At 32.3% G+C, this 12,205-nt stretch overlaps 2 protein-coding genes across 2 annotated transcripts; both read left to right on the top strand.

The window, feature by feature from the left end:
• Positions 1–7,275: 7,275 nt before the first annotated feature.
• Smp_180830 (hypothetical protein) lies at positions 7,276–7,848 on the top strand (the record flags this gene model as incomplete). The annotated part of the gene is made up of 1 exon (XM_018794218.1): positions 7,276–7,848. The coding sequence occupies one exon, from the start codon at positions 7,276–7,278 to the stop codon at positions 7,846–7,848; it is 573 nt and encodes a 190-aa protein (XP_018648653.1).
• A 2,486-nt stretch (positions 7,849–10,334) lies between these two features.
• Positions 10,335–11,237, top strand: Smp_180820 (sox transcription factor; the record flags this gene model as incomplete). The annotated part of the gene is made up of 1 exon (XM_018794217.1): positions 10,335–11,237. The coding sequence occupies one exon, from the start codon at positions 10,335–10,337 to the stop codon at positions 11,235–11,237; it is 903 nt and encodes a 300-aa protein (XP_018648652.1).
• Between the last annotated feature and the right edge of the window lie 968 nt (positions 11,238–12,205).

Genomic DNA, 12,205 nt, shown 5'->3' with positions numbered 1-12,205 from the left:
TAAAGCGAATTATTATAAATATATCGTTTAATGAACAAAGTGGTTTCTCGCGAGGCGGGATCGTGGATGCGCACTGCTGAGGAGTCCCACAATAGGAAGAAACGGCCGTCTAGCGCTTCCAGGTTTTCCATGGTGGTCTAGCTTCAATTGACTCATGATCTCATCTATAAAATTACAAAAATCTCCACGAAACCCCCTTGTGGTTTAATAGAGTCAGATCCTATTTTCAACGACTTAGAAGCAATACAGGACGTAAACAATAGTTGTTTTGCACTAAGTTTGCGAGTGACGCTCTAGTTAAATCAGTTAATTTTCTCGCCTTTTAAACGTTTTAGCTTATTTTAACTATTCAGTTATAATTTATTTCTGGGATCTGTGGTTACCATTATAATATGGAACTAGTGGCCCGTAAACTGAAGGTCGGGTGGTGTTTAACCAGTAACCAGATTTTATTATGGTGGAGAAGAGCATGTCCCTATCCTTTTTCTCTTCCCAAATTTATTTCACTGTATTATACTCCTTCAATAACATCTTCAAACCGTAATCTTTCACATAATGCTTATACTCTTACTACTTCTACCACTATGGGATTTGAATCGACAACTGCATCTCTGTGCTAATGTGGTATGGCAACTCGAACTGATGTACGTACGTACGAAGTTCTACGTTGTGACTAACTGACCGACTGGAGAAGAGTAAAGTTTGTTTACTTTCCATAAAAGTTATGAATCTTAACAGTTTTCTAAAGTCTGATTAATAGGTAGTAGTTTTTGACAGGGACATTGAAAATGTGAATCCTAAGCGGATTGTTAATATATCGCTATCCCGTTCACTAGAGGTTACAGTCGGTCTATTCTAAAACAACTTATGACAATGACTATATCAAGGCGATTTACTCGTGTTGTACGTATGCCAACAAAAACTAAACGAAATCCAATTTTGAAAATCAACTGAAGGATGGAATACATATGAATGATAATTCAAACATCAAAACCGTTGAACAAGTTAGTGGTTTTCTGTATTTACTAACTCTTTAGATAACGTCTTATCTTTTAAGATAAAGAGCAATAGATTCGAGTCTTACTCTGAACATCAACACTGGTATGAATGTACCTCCAAATAATGAGTCCAGAATAGGACAAAATATAAGTCTTCGAATTCTTTACTAGATACTCATCCATCTATTCTAAAACGTGAAAATAATTACCTTAAATAAACACAATGTCCTACAAAATTGTTGATTGACAATAATTTTTTTTCTCAAGTTTTACATCCGAAAGTTTTAGGAAATACATAAGTAAATAGAAAGAAACAGGTAAATAATTTTGTATGTAGAACAATAGAAATTTACTTGTATAACCTTAAAGAAAAATACAAAGTTTGCTTGTTTACTTGTTTGTTTTAAATTAAAGAGGGTTAATTTGCTAATAGAAAGATGTTAAGTTGAGTAAATTTATTAAAAAAAAGGAAATTTAATAGTACTATTAAAAAAAATTTAAAGAAAAAATTGAGGTCAAACTCTTCCAATATAATGTAGGTTAGATTAGGTTCAAGTAAATTACTTTTATTATATGTAAAAATGATGAATTATTATTTACGGGAATTGTTCTTAAAGAAAAACAAGTTACTTTTTAATAGTTGAAATGATGAATAAATTGAACCTAGATCATGATGGTTGGAAGAGAGTTAGGGGTGGCCAAACCAAAAAGTGACATCAGTGCTTGAAGTCACTAATTTCTAGTCTGAGCCATGTTGGTAGATACAGACTACTTGGTTGGGGTCCTTGCGACTATCGTAACCAATGGTTGGAGACTGTGTGGCATGGCTCAGAATCGATCACAATGGCGCAGGTGTATACACTCTTTATCTTCCCTTAAACCTTCAGATTAAAATCGCTTCATATTTGTCTTCCTTCCTGTACTATATCCTTATATGCAATCTCATTTCTATATATTACCACCATTAAATTAACTACTTCTATGAATGTGGTGTTCATCTTGTTGTGCTAATGAGGTATGGCACCTTGGACCGATGCATATATGCGCCTGGTCCTACGTTGTAGCTGACTGACTGACTGATTGAGACCACCATGGAAAATCTGGAAGCACTGGTCTAGCTTCAATTGATTCATAATCTCAGCTATTAAAATTTGTGGATTCACAAAAACCCCTTCTAATAAAAACAAGTTAGTTGAAAAAAAATTAAATTTTATATTTCACTTTGTTCAAAGTATTCGTGATTAAGATTTCCTATGTTCCAGAATAAAGTAAAGAAATTAGAGAAACGTTTTTTTATTTTTATAAATTATTTGAATATCTTTAAATACTGATTGTATAATTGTTGAATATTGTATTCATTAACTGTTACAGATTTGGTTAGTAGATCTCCAAATTCTGCAGAATTGTTATATCTATTTGTGTAGTTTGAATATTTTCCGAGGTACCAGCCAGGAATTCCTGACCGTTGCTGCTACCTTGACGCGGTGCTCGGGCTTGCCTATTGTGATGAACCAATCGAGCTATACTGGTTGGGACAATCGTTCCTCAAGGTCCTACCATGCCAGACAGGTCGGTTGAAGAACGGTAAGACTAAAAGCAGCAAACCCAAGGTCCGAAGGCGAAGTCGTACTGCTGACGGTATAGAGGTTTGACGGCAGTAAGGTGTTTCCTTCAGACAACCTGCATAACAGTGATGCTGCCTTCCCACAAGGAGGGGTGGGGTTAGAAAAGTTCGACCCTAAAAATACACACCTCGTCTTATCCCACGGATTTCCATCTCCGGCGGTAAGGTCTCAACATGTATGGATTTAACACGAAAATTACTCACAAGAAGGTCTTATGTGACCGACCTCAAGCAGTTGTCTCTTGGGCGTTACGGTCACGCTCTCAGGTCATTAAGACCAATTCTAATCCACTTTCTATTTCAGATACCTCTAGAAGAACCCTTCCACCCACGGAAGTGATAACTACCCTCATACCTCTAACAGCACTCAAGATCACTGTATTCACTGAGTCAGAAATTCCTGAGAAGGTTTAATAAGACAAAATATATTCTAATCAATAAAATCTACTTTGTAAACAAAGTTCTGTTTTGTTCTTAATTCTAATTAAAGTGATAAAAGCATGTGGATTATTTTATACAAAGCTTTCATTCTTTGTTGTTTACGATTATTTCTTGTTATGCTATCGTAGTTTTATGGTAAGATAGCACTACAGTCCTAATCCACAACATTCTCTATGATTTTTCATTTAATAACATGTCATTGCACTTTATTTTCACCAATGCTCATGTTAAATTAATGAACTAATGAAAAACTGATCACCTTCTGTTGTACTCTTGTTTGTCTAGTTACTTCGTAAGACGTTCAGAACTCTTTTGAGTAAGAGATAGCTTAATATCGAATAGATATATTGATTTAAAGTAGAGGGTCAGATTGAGAGATTCATTTAAATTTGTTTTAACTAAATTGTCTAAATTAATAGCTCATATGGTTTATTTTTATTTTAAAAAGTAAATTTGCTGTGAACAGAAAGTTTATTAATGTGTTGAGGAAGAGTTCTGTTTAATGTATTTGTGATATATCATGATATATCTGACGTATATGCTAACTCTGAAAGCACTGTTCAATGTATTCCAGTACGTTATTCGGATATCTCACGAGTTGAGATGTTTGTGAGATTCATTGTCTCAGTGGGATAACATAGTCAATAAATTTTTAACAATTTAATGTAGTTCGGACCACATGAAGACAATTAAAAGTGAGTATAAATCCTCAAGAAGTTGATCTGTTTCTGACTTATTTTGTCCTTATACATCTAGAGCCAGTTATATGGAATCCTATCATTTAGTTTAATAGGGAGATGTCCAAACCATGTCATCATAATATGTTGCGTTCATGACTGACGTTTTGTTCATTTTATCATCTTTTATTATATCCTTTTCAAGGATCGAAGAGCTAGGGAGTATTTTTTAGAAGGGTTTGATACAAAAATGTTTGTATTATTAGAGTGTGAGATGTTTTTTTGGTGATGCAGGTGAGACTTGATTTTGGAACGTTTTTCGAGTAATATCTGTACTTCAATTTCCAGCGTGATGATTGGATGGTTATGCAATCTGAAGCTTAATACGTCTTCTAATATTATGCCTTTAAACTCATTTCGACGACCATCTGATAAATTGTGAATGGCTTTTAAGCCTGTAGATTCAACTTTCCATGTTGCTTTTTTAATTTACTTTCTTTCATTCTGTCGTAATTCGTAGCACATCTCCATTTCAAAATATAGAATTAATTATTTTCCCTTCTATGACCCGATTTCGGACTTCTAAGATAGATTATTGTTAATCAAGAAACAAGTCATATCAATTGTCCTTAAAAATAAAAGTTCATATTCTCATTTATTGGCATGCGAAACGCAAGGCTACTTTTTGGATTGTCTCTTGACAATTAGAAGTTATCACAATGTGCTACGACTTCAATCAATTAAAATAAGAATTTTACATCTCAAAATGTCTGGAACTTTGTGAAAATTACTAAGTATCCTTGAATATTTTGTGAATGATCAGTATTTGAAACCTGGATGATATATGATTAACGTTCTATTTACATTATCAATGGAAGCTACATTATTTTCTTTTTGTAGCTAGTTTAGACGTGAAAAATTCACTAAGTTTAGTGAATCAAGCATGTCAATTATTCATTGAGTATTGAGGAGTGTAACAATTTTTGTTTTGATTATGGATGAAATGACACACTACGTATGCTAAATGACTAGTGAACTAATCAGCTCGAAAATCATTGACGCTAACTTTCTATAATAATAAATGACCTGCTTTCGGACAAACTATTTGGTAAAGCATAAGAAAATTGTTTTTCATTAGACCTAGTTTTTCAGGTAGATGATGAAGGTTATTTCTCCAATTCATGTACTGTTACACTTCTAGGATTAGTGTTTCTTGTTCTTTGTGTATCATCGTAATTCGGGAACTTGTTTACTATACATGGTTTCGAGCTATTAAATAACCTGAAATGATCAAAATATGAAAAGATGCCTATTGTCTTTTTTACAACGAACAAATTGCATTAAGTATTAGCTAGATAGAACACTTAAATCTTCTCAGTTACGAACTACCCCAACAGATTTTGAGGTGACAAACATTGTTTCTTGACAATACAGGAAAACTAGAAACAAATGGGCGTAAATCTAATACTTCAAAGTCACTGAGAACATTTATCGTACATGGGTGTATAAGTTTTACCAAATGTAGCTCTTTGAAAGTAGACCTGTCGTCACAAAGTATTGTTTTCTTGAGAACTTAAGTTTTTAGTGCACTTCTGTGAGTAAAATGATCAATTTAAAACTATCAGAGCTGTAAACAAATTTCTGGTTAGTTATGAAGTTTGTAGGGACTTATTTACTCTGAAGATATTGATGCAGGTTTGTTCTCTGAGCTGGATGGTTTGGTCGTGGGGCTTTCATCGTCCTTCTGAACGACATCATCAGTACAAACTTTGGAGAACAAACCTACATCAAAATCACCCACCTGAGCTACAAATCTTATCCACCAACTCTGAAGATAGTTTCGATTCCGTCTTAATTTTAGTTAGAGAACCATTTAAATCGAGGAAACTATTAGCGGCTATTTCCGTAGATCTGGATGCGATTAGCTATCAGTGATATTAAATGATAGTCAAGATGTCGAGTGAATTACATAACTTTGAGAAGTATGGGCAGTCAGATTGCAGATCGACTGAAATATATTCTGGTAAATGTGACACTAGGTCTTAGCTTGAATTAGGTCTTAAGCAGTGAGTGCATAATTCAGTAGAGTCTGAAACTTGGAAAAAACAAAGATCTGATATTACCTGCTAACAAGTTCCTGTAAATGTGTCACCACGCACAAATACCACTGTAAAATTTTAATATAAAATATAAGTGAAATAATGAGTATATTAATTGGTTCATTGTTCAGATTTACTTTTAAAAAAACCGCGTTATTTTGTTGTACAATACTACATTTTGACGTGATCATATTTTACAAGATGACCAACTGTTATCTAGAAGATTATTTCAGTCATAAAATTCATCCGATACACTCAGTATAAAGCTATATTGACGTGTATGTTACATGGCATTCTTTCAACAAAGGCTATAATAGTCTTCATAACTTAAAATAGTTTTATTTAAAAGGATAGTTGTTTTACTACTAATATCAGGTATTTAATTTATCTTATGATGAATAAGATGAAGAAAGTTGAATATTTGTTTATACATCACATATAAATATCAGTACTGGAAATCTGACTTTAACTGAAGCCTAGGAATTTAGAAAACTTAAGTAGTATATGAGTTAAATGTACAAAATTGTGTAGAATAGAGTTTGTATTCCAAGTTATTTCTTCATAGTGCTTTACATTGCAAAGAAAACTGTGTTCAGTAACAGGATTTAAATGAATACTGATTCAATATTCAACAAAATTGAGTGTACCCTTTTTCAAACAGCCGTTTAAAATCTCTTCAAACCTTTAAAATGTTTATATTTGTATTTAAACAAATAATACAGGATGTGTAAACAACTAGGTTATACTTGATATTTTTCCTAAAAATTTGTTGCGTTTTACTCAGAATAAATATTGTGAACTCAATGCATGCAGATAAATAAAATGTCAGATGAGTAGAAAGGAAAAGAACTAATCGGGTGGGGTAGAAAAATTATTTGTATGTATGCTTTATTAGTGTGCTTATGTAAATAGGCATTCTTACTATTACTGTATACATCTATATGTGTTGTCTTTGCATGAATGCATGTCTACAAGAACACATTATGGGTAAACAAAAAAAACTTTCTAGAGGCCCAATATTCTTGACTATCCTATAGAAATATTATACCCTCTTATTTGTTAGTAAAATATATCTAAGGCTTAATAGTTTACCTTATAAGAGAAATGTTTATCCAAGATGAATGATCACGAATTTTGAGAATAGATAAAGTCAGCTCAAATTTTTCAAGGTCTATTGGGAGTGGGTTTCCACATCATAAAATCTAATAAACTATGCCCCGAATCCTTCGTTTAAACTAATACATTTATGTCATTGAATTCAACATAAAAGCTGGGGTTCCTGATATATTTATATTTTTTTCCTAAGAAATATGAGAAGAAATACAAGACTAATAATAATAGTTTAATCCACTTTTAATATGGAACATATTTTAGTTGTTAAGTAAATTCTAAGAAACCTTCAAATCATGATTTTCTCTCAACCATTTTGTCAATCTATGTCAACAACCTCTCCAACTTTAAATAGTCCTACACAGTATGATTCATTTCCACGTACAGAAGAAAATCATTTAATTACACGAAAACTATTATCAGTTTGTGAAACAGATACTTTAATGCAAAAATCACCCATTTCTACTGTTAGTGAAAATAATCAACTTCAGATGTTTCAATCAGCTAAGCTAAGAAGTGATGAATTTAGCTTGATACAAATGAATGATGTTCCAAATCAAAATGTTTCAAGAAGTAATACAATATTACCACCTGTAAGTAATATACTGATGCCAAATAATATGCACATTATGTCAGAAGATACGAAACACATGACCAATTCATATTATTCTTCAGCTGTTGCATCAATATCATCATCTTCATCTTTGAATTATCCTGAATCTGATTTATCAAATAAAGATCTTATAAAATCAAGTTTCATACCACATGATTTAGGATATGAAAGTGAGAAACTAAGATTACAATCACAACAGCAACAAAACCGATTGGATTACAATGTTTGTTTAGATAATCGTAAACAAAATCTAGAAAAATATTCATGTGGACAAATGGTACGTTAATGTAATAATGAATTTTTATTAAATAGTTTATTAGCTTGTTTAGTTATGTTTTTATTTCTCCGCTTTCTATTTTATTGCTAATGTTCGGCTGAAACTCAAGCATTATCAAAGCGAAATGAAAATGGTATTTATATGTATGAAATTTATTATGAAATAATTAAATTGGCAACGCAAATATAGGACAAATGGATAGTCGATTGTCAATGTACCATACAAGGTAGAATCCCGATTGATATTTTTGTAAACGAGGAAAGTGGTGGGGACAAGCAAACATATTTCAACACAAAATATAAGGACCATAAATTGAATACTTTATTTACAAAATGTCATCATTTGTCCCTCATATTCTGTATGATTCTTCCGATTCACAGTTCTTTTATAATTTTGTTTCTGTTTTCTTTAAGTGGACCATTATATCATTCTGTGGTAGGGTTTTCCACTTTTGATTGGTGTTACATACTACTTATGTCGACAGATATATGTCAACCTAGATTTAAATAAATATTTCGATCGCTTAAATGTTTAAAAAGTGTAATAGCAAATAAAAGGAGAGAAGGAACCTAGAGAGAATACATTTTATTGATGGCATTTCCAATATTTATATCATCTGTAATATGATATCTGCTTTCGTTTTTCTGTTGACTATGAACAAAATTATCGTCTTGGCGCTATAAAGGAAACAGAATATATAAGGAAATAACTTTTCAACTAATATCAGTCAGGTTTCGTTCAATGGTTACATAAATACTGAACTCTACCAACCCATGTAAAATGTACCTGGAAAAGATAGTCAATGGTTTAGCAACGACATGTGATCTGTTTTATCACTGTTATGTAAAGTGTTAATATGTTTTTTCAGTTATCTATGTAGGGACTAACAAACTGATAGTCAGTTACATTCATAACTTATGAGCAAAGTCCCTTGAACGCCACTGAGATCCAACATGAAGTCATATAACAGTTAACATTCTGATGTGAATAAATAATCAAGTTAATCAAAAAATGATCGTTATTGAATAACTGAAATGAACTTTAATTACATTTTATGTTCAGCATAAATCTAAGACGACTTTTACAAGAAATAGCACTGTGCACTGTGAAAAATATTGTTTGTTATTGGTTTTTAATTGTCCATGTTACGAATCGGATTACTATGTATTAATAATGTTTTCCGAAATCGAATAGACTTACAATTATTTGTCATTTAAACTAACATGTTTGTTTCCACAGTGTACAAAATTAATTTCCTTGTTGTAGTCTACGGTAATTTGGCATAAGCTCTATTTTAGCAAACAGAAAATATTTACTTCACTGTGATTTATGGTGTGGTGTCACTCGAACAATCATAGATTTCAGTGATATCATGCAATGAGGCTAACAATTAGTGAATTCACTTGCTATAGTATTCAAACAGAATATGATTTGACTGTGATAATTAAACAGTAAATTGAGCAAGCTATAACTATTCGAGATAATACCTTCATATACTGCTGTTAAATTTGAAGTTCCGGTAGCTTCTAACTGTGCATTCTAAAGTTTCTGATATAGAAATTCTGATATGCTACTAGGTGTAGTTACACTGAATACTTGATCAACACTCTCTGTTAGGCAAATATCATTTAAAAACTGAAGACAAAATTTATTGCAAATTAGCATCAGCTAGAGAAATATGCGAGACTTAGTTACCTTGAACAGCTTTTCTCAATCCAGTTTCAACTTACGCACATTTTTCATTATTATCAAAAGTCAATTCAAATCCGACATATATTTAACTTTCAAATAGTTTTAATTTAATGGTTGAATTCATGAGTCGATCAAAATTAGACCACCATTGAAAACCTGGAAGCACTGGATGGCCGCTTCGTCCTAGTATGGGACTCTTCCAGTGCGTCCAGGTTTTTGATAGTGGTCTTGCTTAGATTGACTCATGAATTCAACTATTAAAATCATTATAATTTGCGCAAATCCCCTTTCTGATAATTTTAGTTTACTAAAATCTTCATCATTGAAATATTGCTTCATAGATTAATACTTCTAAAGAGAAACTTAGGAAATCCATTCAGAAGCTATTCATCAGGCAATACCTATTTTTCAGTTATCAATTTGACGTTACATTGATGGTTTATTGTGATGGGCTGTTGAATTAGGATATGAAATTATTCAATACTATCTTTATTTCAGTGTTTTATAAGCTGATTTCAGTAAGTTAAAAACGTTTCACCAAAAACCTGGACAAATTTAATATATAATTAGGGAATTACCTACTTTAAAATATATCTAGATTGTTCCTTAGTGTTTATCAAACATGATTTCCTCTGAAAACTTTCTATTAGATATGTAATGATTTTCAACACTGCGCTGTGATACTTGAAATTACTTTCGAAATTATTTTTCAGGTTGTAAATGATTCACCATTTCTTCCCTTAACATTGTCAACATCGATTTTATCATCGTCATCACCATCATCATCGTCTTCAGTCATTACAATGCAATCCAATTTAGCTAATAATCATTTAACAGTTTGCAATAACAATATGAACAGTGAAAGAATTAAACGACCAATGAATGCATTTATGGTATGGTCACGTTTACAAAGACGTAAAATGGCTGAAGAGAATCCCAAACTTCATAACTCTGAAATCAGTAAACAATTAGGTAATTTATGGAAATCTTTAACAAATACTGATAAAATTCCATTTATTGAAGAAGCTAACAGATTACGTGATTGTCATATGAGGCGTTATCCAAATTACAAATATTGTCCTAGACGAAAACGTAAACAACCAACAAATAAAGTTGTATTACAACACAAAGTAAAAACTACCTCTGAATTACCACTTGAATTAGTTTTATGTCCTACCCGTTCAAATTGTTTCCAAGCATCAAGGTTAACAAGAGTTTCAAAAGTTGTCACTCAACCATTTAATAAACCACGTATCCCTATTATTGCTCCAACAATGAAATCATATGAAATAACACAAAATAGAAATATGTTTGTAAATGAGATGAACCATAAGCCAGAACCCTTTATAATAACATCTCAAATGAATATGATGCCAATGAGTAACAAACTTATGCCAAATATATGTACATCAGTTCAAAATTTAATGGCAGATAACAATTCAGCATATCTTCAGTCAACTGATACAATTTATGATCCTTACAAAACTCAACTATCAAGTACATTTCTTCATAATGTAAACAATCAACATAATATAACTAATTATCCTGATCAAAAAGAGTTTTATACAGATTTTAATGTATGTCAACCTACAACTAGTAATGATGTAAACAATTGTAATCATGAATTATGCCCTTATGATATAACACATTCACCAGAAATCTATTCGAGTTTTTTAGATTCCATTGATTTACAAACATTTTTCTAAATTTATTCCTTTGAAATGTTTTCTCTCTTTTCTTTTTTTTCTTTCATTGATTAGTTCTTCTTCATCTATAGATTTACATGTATTTTAACAGGTTAATGATTAGTTCATTTTTCATATTGATTTAACATGTTTATTCGAAATTAATTTGTCACCCTAAGAAGCATAATAAAACAGGTTCATATTTATTGGTTTATTATTAGAATTTTGAAATTATAATTCTGAATTTGAAACATTCTATTGTTCTAAATGAGCAATGTGGTATGGAAACTCGAACTGATGTACGTATGTACGAAGTTCTACGTTGTGATTGACTGACTGACTGATTATTCACTTTCTAGTTGGTTTGAATTAAAGACAATAATTTACTAGATATATAATAGTTGAATTCATGGGCCGGTTTAAGCCAGACCTCCATGGAAAAACTGGAAGCAATGGACGGTCATTTCATTCTAGTATGGGACTCCTCAACAGTGCGCATCAACGATCTCGCACGCGGGACTCGCACCCAGAACCTATCAGTCTCGCACGAGATCGCTTAACCTCTAGACCATTGAGCCATCATCCGATGGTGTTAATGTTTAACTCCAACCAATCCACAATCTCTACGATGCCTCCATCCTGATAATAATCACTATATTCTCACTATTGACTGGCTTCAAAATGTATTTCCTGGAGTCCTAGTGAGAAGCCGTGACCAATGGAGTCCAACTGTCTATAGTGAGGCCGTTAGTCACTGTAGACAATGGTGGATTGTCGTACGATATCGTGGATTGGTTGAGGTTAGACATTAACATCATCTGATGATTTCTCAATTGTCTAGAGGTTGGGTGTTCTCGTGCGAGACCAATAGGTCCTGGGTTTGAGTCTCACGTGAGGGACCATGGATGCGCACTGTTGAGGAGTCCTATACTGGAACGAAATGACCGTCTAGTGCTTCCAGGTTTTCCATGGTGATCTAGCTTAAATCG

This window comes from Schistosoma mansoni, chromosome 1 (assembly GCF_000237925.1).
Source record: "Schistosoma mansoni strain Puerto Rico chromosome 1, complete genome".
Classification (NCBI taxonomy): Eukaryota; Metazoa; Platyhelminthes; class Trematoda; order Strigeidida; family Schistosomatidae; genus Schistosoma; species Schistosoma mansoni.
This window is presented reverse-complemented; position numbering and strand designations above follow the sequence as displayed.